The 25,959-nt window shown below is 45.0% G+C and overlaps 1 protein-coding gene across 1 annotated transcript in view; it reads right to left on the bottom strand.

The window, feature by feature from the left end:
* Positions 1-21,103, bottom strand: part of LOC311116267 (endophilin-A3-like) — a 56,955-nt gene extending 35,852 nt beyond the window's left edge. The window contains exon 1 of the mRNA XM_084191375.1: positions 20,834-21,103. Within this exon, the coding sequence (XP_084047501.1) occupies positions 20,834-20,878 (45 nt within the window). The 5' untranslated portion in view covers positions 20,879-21,103. The remainder of the gene's footprint in view (positions 1-20,833) is intronic.
* Positions 21,104-25,959: the final 4,856 nt, after the last annotated feature.

Below are 25,959 nucleotides of genomic sequence, written 5' to 3'. Positions count from 1 at the left end.
TACATACAAGAAAATAAACTTTTTCCAAAACACACAGTGTCTAAACTCTGGTGTCCAAACACCCAGCGCGCCCTAGACCTTCTGTCTGAGGACCGACTAGGATCACCCAGCCACATAATAATACACACAGGCACAAACGACCTGAGAACACAGCAGGAAAGGGTGGCCACATCACTCAAGGGAGTGATAGAAAAAGCTTCTTCTACTTTCCCCAACGCACAAGTGGTTATCTCAACCCTGTTACCACGAAAAGACTTCCACCCTGCTACCATACAGCGGGTAAACGCAAGTATTTCCCGTGACTGTGCATCAAAACCAAATGTCTACCTGGCCCACCACTCCACCCTGGACGTGAACAGCCTTTATGACCAGGTCCACCTATACAAGGCAGCAGTGCCCACCTTCGCCCGGACCCTAAAGGATATCGCCCTCAACCGCAGACCCAACACCTCACACAGGAGCAACAGATCAACAGACACCCCGCCCAGACCAGCGAGACACTCTCCCAGACCTGCGGGACCCCCCCCAGGACCTACACATAGAGGACCCCCGCAGAGAGGACCTACATCCAGACCACAGCACCATCAACCACATCTACACCCCCACCCCCACCAATTAACTCCCCCCCAAGTCAACCATGCCCACACCCCATTTAGGCCCCCTCAGATCAGACTTAATCAACAAAAACGGGTCACGACTCCTGCAGCTCTGTCGCACACTGGGTATGTACATAGTCAATGGTAGGCTTCGAGGGGACTCCTATGGTAGGTACACCTATAGCTCATCTCTTGGCAGTAGTACTGTAGACTACTTTATCACTGACCTCAACCCAGAGTCTCTCAGAGCGTTCACAGTCAGCCCACTGACACCCCTATCAGACCACAGCAAAATCACAGTCTACTTGAACAGAGCAATACTCAATCATGAGGCATCAAAGCCAAAGGAACTGAATAATATTAAGAAATGCTATAGATGGAAGGAAAGTAGTGTTGAAACCTACCAAAAAACAATTAGGAAACAACAAATTCAATCCATTCTAGACAACTTCCTGGACAAAACGTTCCACTGTAATAGTGAAGGTGTAAACTTGGCAGTAGAAAACCTAAACAGTTTATTTGACCTCTCAGCTTCCCTATCAAATCTAAAAATCTCTAACAGAAAACCAAAGAAAAGTAATAACAGTGATAAATGGTTTGATGAAGAATGCAAAAACCTAAGAAAGAAATTGAGAAACCTATCCAACCAAAAACATAGAGACCCAGAAAACCTGAGCCTACGCCTTCACTATGGTGAATCACTAAAACAATACAGAAATACACTACGGAAAAAGAAGGAACAGCATGTCAGAAATCAGCTCAATGTAATTGAAGAATCCATAGACTCTAACCACTTCTGGGAAAATTGGAAAGCACTAAACAAACAACAACACGAAGAGCTATCTATCCAAAACGGAGATGTATGGGTAAACCACTTACGGAGATGTATGGGTAAACCACTTCTCCAATCTTTTTGGCCCTATAACAGAGAACAAACAGCAAAAAAATATACATTATCAAATGCAAATCTTAGAATCAACTGTTAAAGACTACCAGAACCCACTGGATTCTCCAATTACATTGAATGAACTACAGGACAAAATACAAACCCTCCAACCCAAAAAGTCCTGTGGTGTTGATGGTATCCTCAATGAAATGATAAAATATACACACCACAAATTTCAATTAGCTATACTTAAACTCTTTAACATCATCCTTAGCTCTGGCATCTTCCCCAATATTTGGAACCAAGGACTGATCACCCCAATCCACAAAAGTGGAGACAAATTTGACCCCAATAACTACCGTGGGATATGCGTCAACAGCAACCTTGGGAAAATCCTCTGCATTATCATTAACAGCAGACTAGTTCATTTCCTCAGTGAAAACAATATACTGAGTAAATGTCAAATTGGCTTTTTACCAAATTACCGTACGACAGACCACGTATTCACCCTGCACACCCTAATTGACAAACAAACAAACCAAAACAAAGGCAAAGTCTTCTCATGCTTTGTTGATTTCAAAAAGCTTTTGACTCAATTTGGCATGAGGGTCTGCTATACAAATTGATGGAAAGTGGGGTTGGGGGAAAAACATACAACATTATAAAATCCATATACACAAACAACAAGTGTGCAGTTAAAATTGGCAAAAAACACACACATTTCTTTCCACAGGGCCGTGGGGTGAGACAGGGATGCAGTTTAAGCCCCACCCTCTTCAACATATATATCAACGAATTGGCGAGGGCACTAGAACAGTCTGCAGCACCCGGCCTCACCCTACTAGAATCTGAAGTCAAATGTATTCTGTTTGCTGATGATCTGGTGCTTCTGTCACCAACCAAGGAGGGCCTACAGCAGCACCTAGATCTTCTGCATAGATTCTGTCAGACCTGGGCCCTGACAGTAAATCTCAGTAAGACAAAAATAATGGTGTTCCAAAAAAGGTCCAGTTGCCAGGACCACAAATACAAATTCCATCTAGACACCGTTGCCCTAGAGCACACAAAAAACTATACATACCTCGGCCTAAACATCAGCGCCACAGGTAACTTCCACAAAGCTGTGAATGATCTGAGAGACAAGGCAAGAAGGGCCTTCTATGCCATCAAAAGGAACATAAAATTTGACATACCAATTAGGATCTGGCTAAAAATACTTGAATCAGTTATAGAACCCATTGCCCTTTATGGTTCTAAGGTCTGGGGTCCGCTCACCAACCAAGAATTCACAAAATGGGACAAACACCAAATTGAGACTCTGCATGCAGAATTCAGCAAAAACATCCTCCATGTACAACGTAAAACACCAAATAATGCATGCAGAGCAGAATTAGGCCAATACCCGCTAATTATCAAAATCCAGAAAAGAGCCGTTAAATTCTATAACCACTTAAAAGGAAGCGATTCCCAAACCTTCCATAACAAAGCCATCACCTACAGAGAGATGAACTTGGAGAAGAGTCCTCTAAGTAAGCTTGTCCTGGGGCTCTGTTCACAAACACAAACAGACCCCACACAGCCCCAGGACAACAACAACAACAACAACAACAACACAATTAGACCCAACCAAATCATGAGAAAACAAAAAGAGAATTACTTGACACATTGGAAAGAACAAACAAAAAAACTGAGCAAACTAGAATGCTATTTGGCCCTAAACAGAGAGTACACAGTGGCAGAATACCTGACCACTGTGACTGACCCAAACTTAAGGAAAGCTTTGACTATGTACAGACTCAGTGAGCATAGCCTTGCTATTGAGAAAGGCCGCCGTAGGCAGACCTGGCTCTCAAGAGAAGACAGGCTATGTGCACACTGCCCACAAAATGAGTTGGAAACTGAGCTTCACTTCCTAACCTCCTGCCAAATGTATGACCATATTAGAGACACATATTTCCCTCAGATTACAGCGATCCACAAAGAATTTGAAAACAAACCCAATTTTGATAAACTCCCTTATCTACTGGGTGAAAAACCACAGTGTGCCATCACAGCTGCAATATTTGTGACCTGTTGCCACAAGAAAAGGGCAACCAGTGAAGAACAAACACCATTGTAAATACAACCCATATTTATGTTTATATATTTTCCCATTTGTACTTTAACTATTTTCACATTGTTACAACACTGTATATATACATAATATGACATTTGAAATGTCTTTATTCTTTTGAAACTTCTGAGTGTAATGTTTACTGTTAATATTTATTGTTTATTTCACTTTTGTTTACTATCTACTTCACTTGCTTTGGCAATGTTAACACACGTTTCCCATGCCAATAAAGCCCTTAAATTGAAATTGAATTGAAATTGAATTGAAATTGAGAGAGAGAGAGAGAGAGAGAGAGAGAGAGAGAGAGAGAGAGAGAGAGAGAGAGAACGTTCTTGTAGGAGAGAGAGAGAAATAAGTATACGAATATTGAAAAATTAATATTGATGATACTACAGCAGCTGGCTGTAACCAACCTGTTAGTGCTTTGAAAGTGAGTAGACTAGGACCAGGGTGAAGTCTGACAGGTTTAATCTATGAGTGAATCAGGTTCAGGGTTAACACATGTAGGTAATCAGGAGGGAAAACTGTGATATCTGGAAAACCTAGGAAGTTTATGAATTTAGTTAATGTTTTTTAAACATGTATTTAGGCCAAACCCACCACCACTACCAACTCATTTCTTTGGAGGACATTTTCATTCAGGCCTGTGCTCTATTTAACTGAATGATTGACCATCATTATAAATAATTAAAGAGACCACCTTTTATTCTCTCTTAAAAAATAGTTATTTTTGAATTATGTATTTGGTGTTGTGCCACAAGGTCATGAAAAGGTCAACCACTGCCCTGGGGGTAGATCAGCTTAACATTGCAGATAGATTGTAACTGTCACGGTTTCGGCCGAGGCTGCTCCTCCTCCTTGTTCGGGCAGGCTTCGGCGGTCGTCGTCCCCGGAGTACTAGCTGCCACCGTTCGATGTTTCATGTTTGTTTGGTTTTGTCTGTTTGTACACCTGTCCCTTGTTAGTGTTTGATTTTGTTTCCTATTTAGTTATCGTGTGTTGGGTCAGGTGTTATGTGTGATTGTTATGTCAGCTGTTGCTGTTGATGGGTTTTCTCTCTCGTATTTGTTTGTGTAGAGAGTCCGCACTGCGTGCGCCTTTTCTTGTTTTTACGCACTGTTGTGTGTGTGCGTAATTTTGTTCATGCCTCCCGGTTGGGTTGGCTATCCACCTGTTTGGAGTTCTATTTTTGATTACTAAAGTCTGTTGACGAACACCCTTGTTCCTGCGCTTGATTCCCTGCACCACATCCACACTCAGCGTTCTGACAGAATCACACATCCGACATGGAATCAGCAGGAGCAACCGCGCCAACAGAGACCATGGAGGACCGTCTTCGTGGGCAGGAGGACAGGATCAACCAGATCGGTCACGCCCTGGATCGGGTGATGAACACTCTCCACCGATGGGAAAGCAGCGGGGTACCCACGCCCCCACCTACCGGACCATCCCCATCGGTCAGTCCTCCTGTCCACCTTCCGGAAACCAGTGGGATTCGGCTCTCGCTCCCGAGGGCGTACGACGGCTCCGCTGCCGGGTGTCAAGGGTTCCTGCTGCAAGTGGAGCTCTACCTCGCCACCGTACACCCGGCGCCCTCGGGACACGAGAGCGTCTCCGCCCTCATCTCCTGTCTCACCGGCAAGGCGTTGGAGTGGGCCAACGCCGAATGGAGGAGAATGGACGCCGCTACCGTTACCTATGCGGAGTTCTCCCGCCGCTTCCGTGCCGTGTTTGACCATCCACCAGAAGGGAAGGCGGCGGGGGAGCGTCTGTTCTACCTCCGACAGGGGATGAGGAGCGCCCAGGATTTTGCTCTGGAATTCCGGACTCTAGCGGCAGATGCAGGGTGGAATGAGCGGGTCCTCATAGACCACTTCCGCTGCAGCCTCCGGGAGGACGTCCAGAGAGAGTTGGCGTGCAGGGATACCACGTTGTCGTTTGACCAACTGGTCGACATGGCCATTCGGCTGGACACCCTGCTCGCCACCCGTGGACGTCCCGGGTGGGGGTCGCCCATTTCACCCTCCAGCACCTCCGAGCCGAGCCCTATGGAGCTCGGGGGTGCTGGCGCTAGAGAACGGAGGAGTAGGAACCCGAGGGGGGCCGTTCCCTGCACTAACTGTGGCCGTGGAGGGCACACCGCGGCTAGGTGTTGGGGAGGGTCCCCCGGTGGGGGTGAAGGCAGGCCACGCATTGGGGGGTCCCCCCAGGTGAGTAGGCGCCCTACTTACCCAGAGCTTTCTGTCGTTCACTTAACCTTGCCTGTTTGTTTTCCACAGGTTGCACCTCGTTCCCAGCATAAGGCGCTAGTAGATTCAGGCGCAGCTGGGAATTTTGTAGATCGCCAGTTCTGTGTAGAGTTAGGGATTCCTCTCCTTCCCGTTGATAAGCCTTTCCCTGTACATGCCCTAGATAGCCGTCCGTTAGGATCTGGGTTGATTAGGGAGGTCACAGCGCCCCTTAAGATGGTGACACAGGGGGGTCATGAGGAGACGATTCAGCTCTATCTGATTGACTCTCCTGCGTATCCGGTGGTGCTGGGGCTTCCCTGGTTGATTACCCATGACCCTACGATTTCGTGGCGAGAGAAAGCTCTTAAAGGGTGGTCTGCTCAGTGTGAGAGGCTGTGTCTGGGTGTTTCCATAGGGGTGACCTCGGTGGAAAGTCCGAATCTAATGCCAGCACTGCATATTCCCCCCGAGTATGAGGATTTGAAACTGGTGTTTAGTAAGACTAGGGCGGCGCAGCTGCCGCCTCATAGACAGGGGGATTGTGCGATAGATCTCCAGTCAGGAGCAGCCCTCCCGCGGAGCCATGTGTATCCCTTGTCTCAAGAGGAGAGGAAGGCAATGGAAACTTACATCGCCAAGTCTCTGAGACAGGGATACATACGGGCCTCCACTTCACCCGCTTCCTCGAGCTTCTTTTTTGTGAAGAAAAAAGATGGAGGTCTGCGCCCGTGTATTGATTACCGCGGTCTCAATCAGATTACGGTGAAGTACAGCTATCCACTTCCTCTGATTGCGACTATGACGGCGTCATTACACGGTGCTCAGTTCTTCACAAAATTGGATCTCAGGAGCGCATATAACTTGGTACGCATTAGAGAGGGCGATGAATGGAAGACGGCGTTTAGTACGACCTCCGGACATTACGAGTATCTCGTCATGCCATATGGGTTAATGAATGCTCCCTCAGTCTTCCAATCCTTCGTCGATGAGATTTTCCGGGACATGCAGGGACAGGGAGTAGTCGTGTACATAGACGATATTCTGGTGTACAGTTCTACCCGAGCAGAGCATGTAGCCCTGGTGCGCCGAGTGTTGAGGAGGCTGTTGGAGCATGACCTATATGTCAAGACAGAGAAATGTCTGTTCTTTCAGAAGTCGGTCTCCTTTTTGGGTTATCAGTTGTCTGCGTCAGGGGTGAAGATGGAGGTTGACCGGGTGTCAGCTGTGCGTAATTGGCAGACCCCAACCACTGTGAAAGAGGTACAACAGTTCTTGGGTTTTGCGAATTATTACCGGAGGTTTATCCGGGGTTTTGGACAGGTGGCAGCTCCCATAATGTCTCTGTTGAAGGGGGGTCCGGTGCGCTTGCGGTGGTCAGCTGAGGCGGACAGGGCTTTTGGGAAACTGAAGGACCTGTTTACCTCGGCGCCGGTGTTGGCGCATCCGGATCCCGCTTTACCTTTCCAGGTAGAGGTAGACGCGTCCGAGGCCGGTATAGGGGCCGTTCTCTCACAACGGTCTGGCACACCACCTAAACTCCGCCCCTGTGCTTTTTATTCTAAGAAGCTCAGTCCGGCGGAGCGGAATTATGACGTAGGGGACAGGGAGCTGTTAGCCGTGGTACAGGCCCTAAAGGTGTGGAGGCATTGGCTTGAGGGGGCTCAACACCCTTTCCTCATTCTAACTGACCACCGTAACCTGGAATACATCCGGGCAGCTAGGAGACTGAATCCTCGCCAGGCCCGCTGGACTATGTTTCTAGCCCGGTTTGTGTTTAAAATCACTTACATCCCTGGGTCCCAGAATGGGAAGGCAGATGCCCTGTCTCGGCGGTATGACACGGAGGAGAGGTCCGTTGAGCCCACTCCCATACTACCAAAGTCTTGTCTGGTTGCACCGGTGGTATGGGAGGTCGATGCCGAGATCGAGCGGGCGTTACGCACCGACCCAAGTCCTCCACAGTGTCCAGTGGGTCGGACGTACGTTCCGCTCGAGGTACGCGATCGCCTCATTTATTGGGCTCATACGTCCCCCTCCTCTGGACATCCAGGTATCGGCCGGACAGTTCACTGCCTTAGCACTAAGTACTGGTGGCCAACGTTAGCCAGGGATGTGAGGATTTATGTCTCCTCCTGTTCGGTGTGTGCCCAGTGTAAGGCGCCCAGACATTTGCCCAGGGGTAAGCTACAACCGCTGCCCGTTCCACAACGACCCTGGTCCCACCTCTCGGTGGATTTTGTTACAGACCTTCCCCCCTCACAGGGGAATACTACCATCCTGGTCGTTGTGGATCGGTTCTCGAAGGCCTGTCGTCTCCTTCCCATGCCGGGTCTACCTACTGCCCTACAGACCGCTGAGGCTCTGTTTACCCATGTCTTCCGGCATTACGGGGTACCCGAGGATATAGTGTCTGATCGAGGCCCCCAGTTCACCTCCAGAGTGTGGAGAGGTTTATGGAACGGTTGGGGGTTTCGGTGAGCCTTACCTCGGGTTACCACCCGGAGAGTAATGGGCAGGTTGAACGTGTTAACCAGGATGTGGGTAGGTTTCTGAGGTCTTATTGCCAGGTCCGGCCGGAGGAGTGGGCGAGATACGTTCCTTGGGCCGAGATGGCACAGAACTCTCTCCGCCACTCCTCCACCCAACTAACCCCTTTCCAGTGTGTGTTAGGGTACCAGCCGGTTCTGGCACCTTGGCACGAGAGCCAGATCGAGGCCCCTGCGGTGGATGAGTGGGTGCGGCGCTCGGAGGAGACATGCAACGCTGCCCACGTTCATCTGCAGCGGGCCATCCGTCGGCATAAGACGAGCGCCGATCTCCACCGCAGTGAGGGGCCTGTGTACGCACCTGGAGATCGAGTCTGGCTCTCGACCAGAAACCTGCCCCTCCGCCTGCCCTGCCGGAAGCTGGGTCGGCGGTTTGTGGGGCCATTTAAAGTCCTGAGGAGGTTGAACGAGGTGTGTTACAGGTTAGAACTGCCTATTGATTATAGGAATATTAACCCCTCGTTCCATGTGTCTCTCCTCAGGCCGGTGGTAGCTGGTCCACTCCAGGACTATGAGATAGAAGAGACTCCTCCGCCCCCGTTGGACATCGAGGGGGCTCCGGCGTACACTGTGAGGTCCATCCTTGATTCGAGACGCCAGATGGGGGGTCTCCAATATCTCGTGGAGTGGGAGGGGTACGGCCCGGAGGAGCGGTGCTGGGTGCCGAGGAGGGACATATTAGACCAGTCCCTGCTGACCGAGTTCCATCGGGGCCGCTGGAGCCGCGCGTCAAGGGGGGGGGGTACTGTCACGGTTTCGGCCGAGGCTGCTCCTCCTCCTTGTTCGGGCAGGCTTCGGCGGTCGTCGTCCCCGGAGTACTAGCTGCCACCGTTCGATGTTTCATGTTTGTTTGGTTTTGTCTGTTTGTACACCTGTCCCTTGTTAGTGTTTGATTTTGTTTCCTATTTAGTTATCGTGTGTTGGGTCAGGTGTTATGTGTGATTGTTATGTCAGCTGTTGCTGTTGATGGGTTTTCTCTCTCGTATTTGTTTGTGTAGAGAGTCCGCACTGCGTGCGCCTTTTCTTGTTTTTACGCACTGTTGTGTGTGTGCGTAATTTTGTTCATGCCTCCCGGTTGGGTTGGCTATCCACCTGTTTGGAGTTCTATTTTTGATTACTAAAGTCTGTTGACGAACACCCTTGTTCCTGCGCTTGATTCCCTGCACCACATCCACACTCAGCGTTCTGACAGTAACTTCCATCAATGCAACAATACAACTGTTAGGTGGACCACTGTGTCATAGGACTATACACACACAAACACACACAGACACACACACACTCCTACTGAAAACGTGGTTAATAATCTAAAACCCCTCTCGACCGATTATGAGCACCAACACCAAGCTCATCAATAATCATAAAACACATTGCAGACACAGTAGGTCTGAGTACATTATGTAGCTTACACACTCTTTGGTACATGAAGGTGTTCAGTAGATTAGATTAGATTAGATTAGACGTTTATTTAGTCACATGCACAGGGTCACAAATGTAGTTGCAGTGTACAGTGAAATACTCCAACAGTGCAGGTTTGAAAAAAATAATATAATAATATACATAATATATATATTATATATATATATATATACACTACCAGTCAAAGGTTTGGACACACCTACTCATTCAAGGGTTTTTCTTTTTTTTTACTATTTTCTACATTGTAGAATAATAGTGAAGACATCAAAACTATGAAATAACACATATGGAATCATGTAGTAACCAAAAAAGTGTTAAACAAATTCTTCAAATAGCCACCCTTTGCCTTGATGACAGCTTTGCACACTCTTGGCATTCTCTCAACCAGCTTTATGAGGTAGTCACCTGGAATGCATTTCAATTAACAGGTGTGCCTTGTTAAAAGGTAATTTGTGGAATTTCTTTCCTTCTTAATTTGTTTGAGCCAATCAGTTGTGTTGTGACTAGGTAGGGGGGGTATACAGAAGATAACCCTATTTGGTAAAAGACCAAGTCCATCTTATGGCAAGAACAGCTCAAATAAGCAAAGAGAAATGACAGTCCATCATTACTTTAAGACATGAAGGTCAGTCAATATGGAACATTTCAAGAACTTTGAAAGTTTCTTCAAGTGCAGTCGCAAAAACCATCAAGCGCTATGATGAAACTGCCTCTCATGAGGACCGCCACAGGAATGGAAGACCCAGCGTTACCTCTGCTACAGAGGATAAGTTCATTAGAGTTACCAGCCTCAGAAATTGTAGCCCAAATAAATGCTTCACAGAGTTCAAGTCACAGACACATCTCAACATCAACTGTTCAGAGGGGACTGTGTGAATCAGTCCTTCATGGACGAAATGTTGCAAAGAAACCAATACTAAAGGACACCAATAAGAATAAGAGACCTACTTGGGCCAAGAAACACGAGCAATGGACAGTATACCGGTGGAAATGTGTCCTTTGGTCTGGAGTCCAAATTGGAGATGTTTGGTTCCTAACCCTAACCCTAACCCTAACCCTTTGTGAGACGCGGTGTGGGTGAACGGATGATCTCCGCATGTGTAGTTCCCACCGTAAAGCATGGAGGAGGAGGTGTTATGGTGTGGGGGTGCTTTGCTGGTGACATTGTCTGTGATTTATTTAGAATTCAAGGCACACTTAACCAGCATGGCTACCACAGCATTCTGCAGCGATACACCATCCCATCTGGTTTGGGACTCTCATTTGTTTTTCAACAGGACAATGACCCAACACACCTCCAGGCTGTCTACGGGCTATTTTACCAAGAAGGAGAGTGATGGAGTTCTGCATCAGATGACCTGGTCTCCACAATCCCCCGACCTCAACCCAATTGAGATGGTTTGGGTTGAGTCGGACGGCAGAGTGAATGAAAAGCAGCCAACAAGTGGGAACTCCTTCAAGACTGTTGGAAAAGCATTCCAGGTGAAGCTGGTTGAGAGAATGCCAAGAGTGTGCAAAGCTGTTATCAAGACAAAGGGTGACTATTTGAAGAATCTCAAATATAAAATATATTTTGATTTGTTTAACACTTTTTTGGTTACTACATGATTCCATATGTGGTATTTCATAGTTTTGATGTCTTCACTATTATTCTACAATGTAGAAAATAGTAAAAATATAGAAAAACCCTTCAATGAGTAGGTGTGTCCAAACTTTTGACTGGTACTGTATATATATGCACTATTATCTGATTATGCAGCTGGGTAAAAGTTATTACAAATGATTCATTGTGTGGTAAATGTCAACATATTTCCTATAGTCTGAACATTGAATCTGTATTTTCCTGTCTGTCTGTCTGTCTGTCTGGTTTTACTACCTCAGCAGAGCATGTTTTTCTCTGGTTCCTGTCTGATAATGTACTACCAAAGATATTAAACTCATTCCTGTTATTCGGTTCAATCGGCATGATTTTCCACTGTTATTCACCTAAAGGGCAGCGGAGTGGAATATTGGCCTTAATTAAACAAACAGGCGTGTGTGTGTGTGTGTTCACAGTCACACCCAGTAGTGTTTATGAACCTACATCTATTTGATCATGTCAAAGTGTGATCCATTCTGACACTGTGACAACACTGTGGCTGAGTCCCAAATGGCATCCTATTCCCTATATAGCGCACTACTTTTGACCAGGGTCCATAGGGGTCAACATTAGTGTAGAATATAGGGAATAGGATGCCTTTTGGGACGCACCCTGTGACTGACAGCAAACACAATACTGTAGCCTTATCTCTCCTTACCTCCCTATATCTCATTGGTGATAATTGGATCTGTTATGTGCGGTGGCGGTCTCTCAACCATCCACAATTCTGTTCACAGTGTGAAGTCCATCCACTATTCTGTTTACAGTGTGAAGTCCATCCACTATTCTGTTTACAGTGTGAAGTCCATCCACTATTCTGTTTGCAGTGTGAAGTCCATCCACTATTCTGTTTGCAGTGTGAAGTCCATCCACTGTTCTGTTTACAGTGTGAAATCCATCCACTATTCTGTTTGCAGTGTGAAGTCCATCCACTATTCTGTTTACAGTGTGAAGTCCATCCACTATTCTGTTTACAGTGTGAAGTCCATCCACTATTCTGTTTACAGTGTGAAGTCCATCCACTATTCTGTTTACAGTGTGAAGTCCATCCACTATTCTGTTTGCAGTGTGAAGTCCATCCACTATTCTGTTTGCAGTGTGAAGTCCATCCACTGTTCTGTTTACAGTGTGAAATCCATCCACTATTCTGTTTGCAGTGTGAAGTCCATCCACTATTCTGTTTACAGTGTGAAGTCCATCCACTATTCTGTTTACAGTGTGAAGTCCATCCACAATTCTGTTTGCAGTGTGAAGTCCATCCACTATTCTGTTTGCAGTGTGAAGTCCATCCACTATTCTGTTTACAGTGTGAAGTCCATCCACTATTCTGTTTACAGTGTGAAGTCCATCCACTATTCTGTTTGCAGTGTGAAGTCCATCCACTATTCTGTTTGCAGTGTGAAGTCCATCCACTATTCTGTTTGCAGTGTGAAGTCCATCCACTATTCTGTTTACAGTGTGAAGTCCATCCACTATTCTGTTTGCAGTGTGAAGTCCATCCACTATTCTGTTTGCAGTGTGAAGTCCATCTACTATTCTGTTTACAGTGTGAAGTCCATCCACTATTCTGTTTACAGTGTGAAGTCCATCCACTATTCTGTTCACAGTGTGAAGTCCATCCACTATTCTGTTTGCAGTGTGAAGTCCATCCACTATTCTGTTCACAGTGTGAAGTCCATCCACTATTCTGTTTTCAGTGTGAAGTCCATCCACTATTCTGTTTACAGTGTGAAGTCCATCCACTATTCTGTTTACAGTGTGAAGTCCATCCACTACTCTGTTTACACTCCTTCACAGTGAAACATGAAGCCATTGTCTGAGAGAAAATGTATGGGTATCTGTGGCCCTGTTCTTCATCTTGTACATTATTTAATGTATCAGGGTGGAGTAAACATACCGACCTGAGTCAGGCTCTAACAGGCTGTAAAATAAGGTAGTCAATACTTAGGGACACGTCATGAAAAATAATATTTAAAAAATTCACTCTTACCCCAAACAAGTAGGGTTAGGTACATTGCTCAAGGGCACATCAACAGATTTTTCACCTAGTCAGCGTGGGGATTTGAACCAGCAACCTTTCAGTTACTGGCCCAACCCTCTTAACCGCTAGGCTACCTTCCACCTGACATCACACACCAACCATTATTTATAGTATGTAACACAGTAGCGTGTTCCCCCCAATGGTGGACGCCAAAGCCTCATTGGCAAGGTAAAATGACCTCGGTAGGAAGAAACCTTGAGAGGAACCAGAGTCATAAGTGGGAGGCCTTCCTCCTCTAGTTAGACACAAAGGTCTGCATGGGTAGAAGTTCAGAGTACATGCAGTATTAAACCATCAATACCAGGCGGTTCTCTTTAAAGACAAAGGTTAAAGACAATACCTGTTCCACTCTGTACGTACAGTAGTCCCTGTCAGTCAGAAATAGTATGTTTTATCAGGGGACAGAGTTCAGCCTGTCTGTCACATGCGTGTGTGTGTTTATCAATGGAGGTCAAGGTGCATGCTGCTTCATCTTGCTGTGTGTGTGTGTGTGTAGTGTGTGTGTGTGTGTGTGAGTGAGTGCAGTTGTGCGTGAGTGCGTGGTGTATTCAAGGTGTGTGCGTCTGTGTGCTGTTATCACTGGGTTTAAATGTTTTTGTTTTTTAATGGTGTGTTTCAGCACGCTAGCTGGTGAACATGAAATACATTACAGTAACCAAAGGAAGGTATTGTGTAATGACGGTATTGAATGCAGCTAACACCCCCGTAAAAACATACTAATCATTCATGTTAAAAAGGACTCAGCCAAGCTGTGTGGCAGGTTTTCAGATCATTAACATTTTGGCGGTTTATCAGCTGTCTATTGTGAGTTCCATTGGGAAATCCAGCAGCCATTCTCTTTGTGTAAATTAGGCTCTGGGGTGAAGTTTCCCCTAGGTACAGATCTAGGAGCAGCTTACCCTCCCCCAATCCTAACCTTAACCATTAGTGGGGAAAATGCTAAACTGACCCGACATCATCTCTACTTCACCAGAGCCTTCATGGACTACCTGAGTGCAGGCTAATGCATATAATGTAGGCCTAAGCTAATCCTTTTGTAATGCTAGTGTCATTACGGCTGTTAGAACTGTTTATGGAGTCATGAGCTGAATTTAGCAAGTCATGTAATACACTATGATGTGAGAGGTGAAATTCTAAAGGCATAATAATACATCACATATGGATCATAGTAAGTACAGTCTCCTGAGTGGTGCAGTGGTCTAAGGCACTGCATCGCAGTGCTAACTGTGCCACTAGAGATCCTGGTTCAAATCCAGGCTCTGTCGCAGCCGGCCGCGACCGGGAGACTCATGGGCGGCCCAGCGTCGTCCAGGGTAGGGGAGGGAATGGCCGGCAGGGATGTAGCTCAGTTAATAGAGCATGGCGTTTGCAACGCCAGGGTTGTGGGTTCGATTCCCACGGGGGGCCAGTATAAAAGATATGTATTCACTGACTGTAAGTCGCCCTGGATAAGAGTGTCTGCTAAATGATGTAAGTATTATGACTGTTTTGGCTACCTTACACAGAAAGTGGATAGCTCAAACCACAAGCCCTAAACGGTGGAGCTGTGACAGGTTTTTAAAATAATTGTTTAACCTCTAAGGTTGCAGTGTTTCATATCCTGTGTTGTTTAGCTGAAGTTGGCTTGTGTGTGTGAATGTGTATGTGTGTGTGTGTGTGTGAAGGTCTTTTGGAAACCAGACTGCTTCCTTCTTCCACTGAGCTTCTCTATCAAACAACATTCCATTTCCACTGTTTTTGACAACATTATCTAGGCCAACATTCTACACACAGTAGTGTAATTGTGTGTCATCCTCCCTTCACAAGACATTCCCCTATGGGACAATAAAGATTGACTGAAGAAATATGACCACACAAAAAAAAAAAAATGTGTTGTTGTATTCTGAGTTCCGACACAGACTGTAAAAGCTGCTGTCCAATGTTGATACAAAGGCTACAATTCTCTCTCTCTCTCTCTCTCTCTCTCTCTCTCTCTCACACACACACACACATAAATGAAGTGGTGATATAGTTCAGCTTAGTGAAAGCAGCAGATTCCGCTATCTCATTAAGGCCTAAGGAATGGAATTCAATTCCCCACTGACATGTAGGAGTGCTTGTATAATCTAGCTGTCTAAGGAGATGTCCCTGAATGTCCAAACAAAGCTCCTACCTAACAGGTTGGTTACAGCCAGCTGCTGTAGTATCATCAATATTCATTTTTCAATATTCTTATACTTATTTCTCTCTCTCTCTCCTACAAGAACGTTATCTCTCTCTCTCTCTCTCTCTCTCTCTCTCTCTCTCTCTCTCTCTCTCTCTCTCTCTCTCTCTCTCTCTCTCTCTCTCTCTCTCTCTCTCTCTCTACTATCACTTATTATGCTGTGCTCTCTCTTCACGGTCATCTTCAGAGAAACAGGCACACAGTGGCAGACAGGTAGACAGACAGGTAGACAGACAGGCACACAGGCAGACAGGTAAAACAGATAGGTAGACAGACAGGCACACAGACAGACAGACAGGCAGACAGACAGACAGGTAGACAGACAGGACAGATTGAAAGAGAGACAGACAGACCGGTAAACAGGCAGACAGACCGGCAGAAAGGCAGACAGGTAGGCAGACAGACAGACAGGCAGGCAGGCAGGCAGGCAGGCAGGCAGGCAGGCAGGCAGACAGACAGGACAGATTGAAAGAGAGACAGACAGACAGACAGAAGCAGGATGTTCATTGAGCTTTGACCAGCCATCTCCAGTGGACCCTGACCAGTTATTCCATCACTTTACCTTGTTGTGTTGTGAGGCCTTGTACAGAGGAGTCAGCACAGTGCACAGTACACACACATACCTCCAGCACACCAGTGGGTTGGATTTAGGCATTGATGAACTATAATATAATATATGCCTAAGAACATCTGCTAATCAAAGCTGTAGCTTGGCTCCCAACCCCCTCCCAGCCCTATCCCCTACACTAGCATAGCTCAGCACAGACCAGCCTGGAAGAACAAGGCCCAGGCAGCAGGATGTTCCCAGCTTGGCCTGTAGTGACTTCCTCTGCAGTGTGTGTGTGTTTGTGTCTGTGCATGTGTGTGTGTGTTTGTCAGGAAACACAGCAGAAATGTCTGCTTGGCACGACCCTGCCCGCTGAAGCTCCATAGGGAGACATGAGGAAAGAACAAGCCTCTCTTATCAGACACAGAGTCCATAATCACACACACAGTCACAGACACCGAGACATACACAGTCACACACACACACACACACTCCTGCATACGTGCCAGTGAGTCAGACCCTGGGGAGATTGTGTTTGTTTAGAGGAAACTGCTCTGAGGCTTTACATCTCTTTTTATAGTTCAGTTGCGGCCAAATATATTGACACCCTTGCACTTTTCTTAAATAATTCCCTATTTCTTCTAAAATAAATCAGCCTCTTGACATGCCACACCTGTCAGGTGGATGGATTATCTTGGCAAAGGAGAATTGCTCACTAACAGGGATGTAAACAAATTTGTGCCCATCATTTGAGAGAAATAAGCTTTTTGTGCATATGGAACATTTCTGGGTTATTTTATACAGTGCATTCAGAAAGTATTCAGACCCTTTGACTTTTTCCACATGTTGTTACGTTACAGCCTTTTTCTAAATATGGATAAAATTGTTTTTTTCCTCATCAATCTACAAACATTACCCCATAATAACAAAGCAAAAACAGGTTTTTAGACATTTTTGCTAATTTATTACAAATAAAAAACTGAAATATCACATTTACTTAAGTATTCAGACCCTTTACTCAGTACTTTTGTTGAAGCACCTTTGGCAGCGATTACAGCCTCGAGTCTTCTTGGGTATGATGTTACAAGTTTGACAACTGCATTTGGGGAGTTTCTCCTAATCTCAGGTTGGACGGGGACCATCGCTGCACAGCTATTTTCAGGTCTCTATAGAGATGTTCGATCGGGTTCAAGTCCAGGCTCTGGCTGGGCCACTCAAGGACATTCAGAGACTTGTCCCGAAGCCACTCCTGCATTGTCTTGGCTGTGTGCTTAGGGCCGTTGTCCTGTTGGAAGGTGAATCTTCGCCTCAGTCTGAGGTCCTGAGCGCATCTCAAGGATAATCAATGGAAACAGGATGCACCTGAGCTCAATTTCGAGTCTCATAGCAAAGGGTCTGAATACTTATGTATAAGGCTTTAGAATAAGGCTGTAACGTAACAAAATGTGGAAAAAAGGAAGCGGTCTGAATACCTACCGAATGCACTGTGTATATATACACACTACAGGTCAAAAGTTTTATAACACCTATTAATTCAAGTGTTTTTCTTTATTTTTACTATTTTCTACATTGTAGAATAATAGTGAAGACGTCAAAACTATGAAATAATACATATGGAATCATGTAGTAACCAAAAAAGTGTTAAACAAATCAAAATATATTTTATATTTGAGATTCTTCAAATAGCCACCCTTTGCCTTGATGACAGCTTTGCACACTCTTGGCATTCTCTCAACCAGCTTCACCTGGAATGCTTTTCCAACAGTCCTGAAGGAGTTCCCACATATGCTGAGCACTTGTTGGCTGTTTTTCCTTCACTCTGCGGTCCGACTCATCCCAAACCATCTCAATTTGGTTGAGGTCGGGGGATTGTGGAGGCCAGGTCATCTGATGCAGCACTCCATCACTCTCCTTCTTGGTAAAATAGCCCTTACACAGCCTGGAGGTGTGTTGGGTCATTGTCCTGTTGAAAAACAAATGATAGTCCCACTAAGCCCAAACCAGATGGGATGGCGTATTGCTGCAGAATGCTGTGGTAGCCATGCTGGTTAAGTGTGCCTTGAATTCTAAATAAATCACAGACAGTGTCACCAGCAAAGCACCCCCACACCATAACACCTCCTCCTCCATGCTTCACGGTGGGAAATACACATGCGGATATCATCCGTTCACCCACACCGCGTCTCACAAAGACTCAGCGGTTGGAACCAAAAATCTCCAATTTGGATTCCAGACCCAAAGGACAAATTTCCACCACTCTAATGTCCATTGCTCATGTTTCTTGGCCCAAGCAAGTATTTTCTTCTTATTGGTGTCCTTTAGTATTGGTTTCTTTGCAGCAATTCGTCCATGAAGGCCTGATTCACACAGTCTCCCCTGAAGTGTAAGTTGATGTTGAGATGTGTCTGTGACTTGAACTCTGTGAAGCATTTATTTGGGCTACAATTTCTGAGGCTGGTAACTCTAATGAACGTATCCTCTGTAGCAGAGGTAACTCTGGGTCTTCCATTCCTGTGGCGTTCCTCATGAGAGGCAGTTTCATTATAGCACTTGATGGTTTTTGCGATTGCACTTGAAGAAACGTTCAAAGTTCTTGAAATGTTCCGTATTGACTGACCTTCATGTCTTAAAGTAATGATGGACTGTCATTTCTCTTTGCTTATTTGAGCTGTTTTTGCCATAATATGGACTTGGTCTTTTACCAAATAGGGCTGTCTTCTGTATACCCCCGCTACCTTGTCACAACACAACTGATTGGCTCAAATGCATTAAGAAGGAAAGAAATTCCACAAATTAACTTTTAAGAAGGCACACCTGTTAATTGAATTGCATTCCAGGTGACTACCTCATGAAGCTGGTTGAGAGAATGCCAAGAGTGTGCAAAGCTGTCATCAAGGCAAAGGGTGGCAATTTGAGAAATCTCAAATATAAAATATATTTTGATTTGTTTAACACTTTTTTGGTTACTGCATGATTCCATATGTGTTATTTCATAGTTTTGATGTCTTTACTTTTATTCTACAATGTAGAAAATAGTAAAAAATAAAGAAAAACCCTTGAATGAGTAGGTGTGTCCAAACTTTTGACTGGTACTGTATATATATTTATAGTGCATATATTCAACCTCATGGGCCCAAGCAACAACTGAATGACAATGTTCTGCTGGGATGAAAACGATCCATTCTCAGAGCGTGGTAATGGGAATCCACACGCATGCACACACACAGTCTATCCATGAGTCATCGTTCTGATATGTCATATTCCAACGTCATGCTGTCTTTTCATGCTGAGTAATTGTGTTGGAAGATAGGCAACAATGTACACATTAGAAAAGGTCATCAAATTCTTAATAAGAATGTATAATAGACTGATTAAGCAACCAATGTGACATGTTTGTACTTGTTTGGACCAAAACTATACAAGTTGGTCTACTGTTGGGTAATAAATAAGTTGTATGCTGAGAGACCGAGCTCAAGTCAAGTGTGGAAAATGCAGCAGTTTTAGAATTAGAACAACAAATTGTATTTTCAATGTGTGCTTTCTATTCAGTGTGCACATTATCTAGGTTGTCTAGTATGAAAAATGTATGCACTCACTTAACTGTAAGTCGCTCTGGATAAGAGCGTCTGCTAAATGACTAAAATGTAAAATGTAAATGTAAATGTTGTCTGGTAAAATGAAGACTATCTCCACATGTGAATAAATGTCAATTAGGCTACACAGTATGGCATCAGAATGGAACTTCGAACACAACCAGGGGTTTCCTGTACACAAGTGGGATCAGATTCTGACAGACAGACAGACAGACAGACAGACAGGCATACAGACTTTACAGGCAGGCAGACAGACAGACAGACTTTAAAGGCAGACAGACGGACAGACAGACAGACAGGCAGGCAGACATATTGTATAATATAAATAAGGAAGGGGGCAACAATTCTGGAAAAAGATAGCAAGATATCTTTATCAACTAAAAGCAACTGAGGCTACATGCACATTGGGTGCAACCATTAAAGTACCTTGGCTAAAACTAGGCTAAAGGACAGCAAAGCAGCAGCAGCAGGTGGCTGGCAAGCTAGCTGGGAGCCCGTTGAGAACTTGACCAAAAGGAGGTGGACAGCTTGTGGAACTGCTATGTTCTCCATTGTATGTGGGAGTCTTTGTTAAGCCTGCGCGCAAATGCATATTAGTCAGGAACCCTATTCAGAGAATAGCACCAGCTGGCAAATGAATGATAAACTCGCGCTGGCAAGCTAAAAATCCAAGTTTGGAAAAAGGACCTGCTGCACTTGCTACTAGTTGCAGGTCGCCTACATGTTTTTATCTCTCTAGGCTCAAGTAGATCGCTCGCTCGCGACCACACATGCACATTCCTGACAACACTGGAGGCACTGGCCAAAAAAGACACTACTTGCAATCGTGATTATGAAAGCGAGAGTGGATTGGAACTAATAGACTATGAGGTCAAGACAGAAATATTGCTTTATCCGCTTATTATATTGTCGTTGTTTGTATGACAGATAGATCAATGGCATGTTTTGATAGGTTAATTAAAAGCATTATGATAAAACATGCCAGTTTATTGTGATATAACGGGGCGTCTCCTGCTTACCTGGCTTGCTTTGTGAAATTGCTTCTTCAGCCCCGCCACCGACATCCTCAATGGTGTATCGATTCACTATCGACTCACTTTTCAGAGACAGACCTGACAGAATACGATCTAGATGGGGAAATCACAACAATATAACGGGGTCTATTCCGTGGTGCTACCCTAGTTGCTTCGGATTGCTTCGGGTTGCTTCGCGTCCACTGGCGTTTCTCCGCTACAATGTTGCCGCTGCTTGAGTTGGAGGAGCGGTTTCCTGCATCGCATAGATGTCGCGCGTTCTCAATGATGATTGGTGGAAAGCGCTAAGTTTATGTAAATTTGATCGAGCAGTGGAAGCCCACGCTTAAAAACAGCGCACGACGGAAAGAGAAAGCGAGAGAACCCTATTTGTGAGTCGTGATGTTGTTGATTTTCATAAGTATTGATTGACGAATAATTTCACTGGCATTGTATAGTTTCATGATGTATTACATACTTTCTGCCAAGGAAGTCCATGCTATTGGTAGGGCTACAGAAGGGAAAGGCCTATATCACCAACTCAAACTGCAGGTGCAACAAAACCATTGTCTTTATCCTTGTAAATTGGAAACTTTTGGCCATTCTTATGTTTGCTGTTTATGTTGTTTTATTTGGGCCCCGTTACAATGTCTAGGCCTAATGATGAAAGTATGTTCTAAAATACTTTGCTGCCCCCTGCTGTAATGGAACAGAATGTGCAGCAAGTTACAGTGTGGAGGGGGGGGTTGGGGTTGAGTGTTTGATGTTGTTTCCTCCAACATTGATCCTCTAGGGCAAAGGTTGTCTCAAGATAAATGAACCTGATACTTGGTATAATTCAATTGTGATTGATTGATTGATTTGCTTCTATTGAGTTTTGAGTTATTATCAACTGTGTTCATTGTACACAATATGCACCACAAGGAGGTGCCATAGCCTTAGAACAAGAGATCTCAAACCTCACAGACACAGCTCATATTCACCACAGGGGGATAGACTAAGAGCAGTTTTTACACTCCCATTCATTTCATATGATGAGAAAATATACATGAAGTTGTTCATCGTGTATTTGGAATAGATATTGGTCTGTAGGTATACCCAGAAGAGCAGAGGTGGTCCATAGATGACTTTTCTCTGTCTCTGTGAAGCCTAGCTCGCCTGATGTTTAAGGTTACAGTATACCTGCAAACATAGAGGTAATGCTGGTTACTAACTACCGATGACAATGAGGATGTTAGAATTATGGTATGGGATCTACATTCATTGTTAGCTTTATAATATATTCACATCACATTTTATTATTTGTCTAAAAAAGCATGCAGAATAAGCTTACTTTTTAGTGTGTGGCTTTTGTCTTTTTATAAAATGGTTGTTGTGATTTTTGGGGGGTTTGTATTTCATTTATGATGTCAGTGCTTGTTGATGCGTTATTGTAGGCAATATAAATCATTACTGGTTGAATTAATTTAGAATGAGTTTGTTCACTACTCCCTCTCACAAATTCACTATATGACTCAAAATAATTCAGCTATCAAGTTTTTAAAGATGTCTGGCTCTGGGGTGAAGTTTCCCCTAGGTACAGCCTCCTGAGTGGCGCAGTGGTCTAAGGCACTGCATCGCAGTGTTAACTGTGCCACTAGAGATCCTGGTTCGAATCCAGGCTCTGTCGCAGCCGGCCGCGACCGGGAGACTCATGGGCGGCGCACAATTCGTCCAGGGTAGGGGAGGGAATGGCCGGCAGGGATGTAGCTCAGTTGATAGAGCATGGCGTTTGCAACGCCAGGGTTGTGGGTTTGATTCCCACGGGGGGCCAGTATAAAAAAAAAGATGTATTCACTAACTGTAAGTCGCTCTGGATAAGAGCGTCTGCTAAATGACTAAAATGTAAATGTAATGTAAAAATGTACAGATCTGGGATCAGCTCCCCTCCCCCAGCCCTTCCCCTAACCATAAGTGGGGAAAATGCAAGGGGCGACTTCACCCTACACCAGATGTCAGCAGGTGTTCCAGCAGAAAGGGCTGAGGGCTGATCTTATACATACTGTGAACTTCAGTGATTAAATAACTAATCAGTTGATTATTGTGTACAAATGCAATGACAAAATGCACACTATGTTCCCTCTATCTGTCTCTCAGTCCCACCTAATTTCTGTTCATTCCTTTCAGTAAAACTAGGACAAAATCCATACAAATACGTTAAAAAATCTCAATGCAAAGTAACAACGCAAAAGCCGAGTGGGTAAGCAGTTCATACTGTCAGTGTGTACCAGTATGTGCATGGTGGGCCTGTATCCTGAGGGTGGCAGTATAATCCTAGAGGGATGATTCCACCCTCGTTACAGGGACGCTCTGGCACCTGGTTCCCATCTCTGTCCTACAGATGTTTAATCTCAAGTGCTACCTCTGCTGCTGATAACAACACTGTAGAACCTTAGAGAGCACCAGCCAATGGGGAGGGATGTTACAGAGGCGCTGTTTAAGACCGGCCCTGAAAGAAAACAATTAGAAGCAGCTATTCACTGCTCTGAGTTGAACTGTTGGGAAGCAACATCTTAGGTTACGGTAAGTTCACACCAATTCATAATTCCAATAGGAGATTCATTTCAACACAATAATAGCACATGAGTAAAATAAAACAAGGACAAAGTGAGTGTCACATGTTAGTGGTAAACCCTTATATTGGAAGAGCAGAGAATAGGTATCCATTTAAACATATAACATTGGGACACGGTTAGACACCATCTTTCAAACTGAGTCTTTCAGTTTTTCTCTCTGGCAGTTCTGTGACTGTTGTTCATTGGTGCACAAAACACACACAACTCCGCCCTGCATAGCCACCAGTGCTGCCCTGTCAACTCCCATGATACTAAACAGCCAGAGTCATAACAATTCCTGCGACCAGCGTTCACAGTTCTTCACATCCATACTGTACCACCACCACCACCGCCCTCCGGCTCGGTCAATTTATAATACATTTCACAGTTTCACACCGCTCGGCGTCAGCCCTTCATGTGGCATTAATGTTATTCTGTAAAAAGGCCATGTGACACGCGGGTCGAGCACCTACAATGGCCCGCGTCCCTCGCCAACCTGAGGGGAGAGGTTGAGGCGAGTCCGGGTGAGGGGAGAGGATGACCACGGCGGCGACGCAAACGCGGCTGGCAATTTGGTTTGTGGCTGACACCCGGCGCTCGGGAATAAACGATCTAAACGCTCAGTGGAGATTGTTTTGCCACTGCCGCCCTTCAGCAATGACACCCCCCACCCCCTCCCCATTCCTCCCCAATGATGACCAGCCAGGATGAATGTAGATAAATGAGGCAGACAGCCAGTTAATAACTGTTGCCATTGTGCCCCTCAGCAGCGGCAGGGCTGGGGGAGAGACGGTGGAGCGGATGGGGGAGAGATGGGGTAGAGATGGTGGAGTGGATGGGGGAGTGGATGGGGAAGAACGGTGGAAAAGGCTCCACATGATCTGCCAGGCCCTGACATGGCACCCAGAACCCAGAGCTGTCACCCCCGCGGAAACATCACCCACGCCTCCACAATTTGTGCACTTAACACTCCACTTGGCACATGACAGGTGCTTATTTCCCCGTGCTGGCTCGATGGGCCTTTTCCTCTCATAGGGATGCCTCTGATGCCCTGGGCACCACGCGGCATCTGGTGTGGTGTCTGTCCTCCATGCCCCTGCCCGCAGTGTGTGTGACTAGGCCAGTGATACGTTTCACATCCGCTCACTCTGCGCTCGCAGTCCACTGAGCACGGCTGCAGCGGACATGGTGTGTTTCTGTGTGTGTGTGTATTTGTGTGTGTGTTTGTGTTTGTGTATGTGTGTGTGTGTGGACGGGGGGGTGTCTTGTTCTCACAGCGCAGAGGGAGAATGGGAACATCTCATTATGTGGACAGGGATTTAGACGTTCTCTAACGCATGGCAGAGTAGATCTTTATCGTTCCACTGGGCAATTTGTTTTGCCGCACGAAGACAGTAGAATATACATGGGACAGTCACATACAAATAAACACAGGATGACATCATAGGATATCATCCCAGTAATGTCCTAAAGCTGATTGTTTCCTTTAAACCCACCATTAAAAGTGGGGCCACCAACAAAAATACATAATATTCATTAATTGTAATGACTGGAAATCTTACAGACTGTGACTTCAAGCTACATTAGAAAGAAAGGACTGTGCCACACAATAGGAATTATTGGCTCTTAACTCTTTCTTTAATCTCAACAATTGACTTACAGTATAAGTAAATGTTAATTTCTGTCTCTATCTTTTATATACAATTAAAAGTCACACACTCTGCATGTGCTTCCAACAATTTAATGGGTAAACCTTTTTGCTTTTTACTGTCTATGTTCTTATAACGGTTGAATAATGTAATGTCTATGTTCTTATAACGGTTTATAACGGTTGAATAATGTAATGTCTATGTTCTTATAACGGTTGAATAATGTAATTTCTATGTTCTTATAACGGTTGAATAATGTCATATCTATATTCTTAGAACGGTTGAATAATGTAATGTCTTTGGTGTCTACTTTTCCTCAGAGAAACCTGGCCTCCGTTAAAACCAATGAAGGAAGCTTGTTTTTGGACACAGGTCCAGGAATGGCTAAAGGATTGCAATATTTACCTGGAGCTAACCCTGCAGATAGCACTACTGGGTGATCTGAAAAGTCATAGTCAATCGATCAATAATATAATAATACTTTTAGCAAAAAAAAATATTTTCAATTTACAATCTGTAGAAACAATGAGAATAGAAGGGTTCAGAACTTTTGTAAAACATCACAGTACAGTTGAAAAATATATGGCAAATAGAAATCCAATATGGATGGTGTTAAGAGATAGATGGGTGGTGTTGAATGGAGCTGAAGGATGGGACTAATAACAACTAACAACAACTAATAACAACAAGATAACTAATGTAAAGCATACTATGTCCATAATAAGTATATAGGTTATAGGTTGAGAGCTTTTGTGAAAGAGCACAGTTAGAAAGACATGGCATATAGAAGCAAAACGGATGGACATCATGAAAATGATCGGAGAGGTTGAGGGTAGAGAAAGTTCAGGAGTAAAAACAAACAAAATATAATTATTGTAAACTGTATATA

Source organism: Coregonus lavaretus (assembly GCF_964263955.1).
Source record: "Coregonus lavaretus genome assembly, contig: HAP1_SCAFFOLD_2410, whole genome shotgun sequence".
Lineage (NCBI taxonomy): Eukaryota > Metazoa > Chordata > Actinopteri > Salmoniformes > Salmonidae > Coregonus > Coregonus lavaretus.
This window is presented reverse-complemented; position numbering and strand designations above follow the sequence as displayed.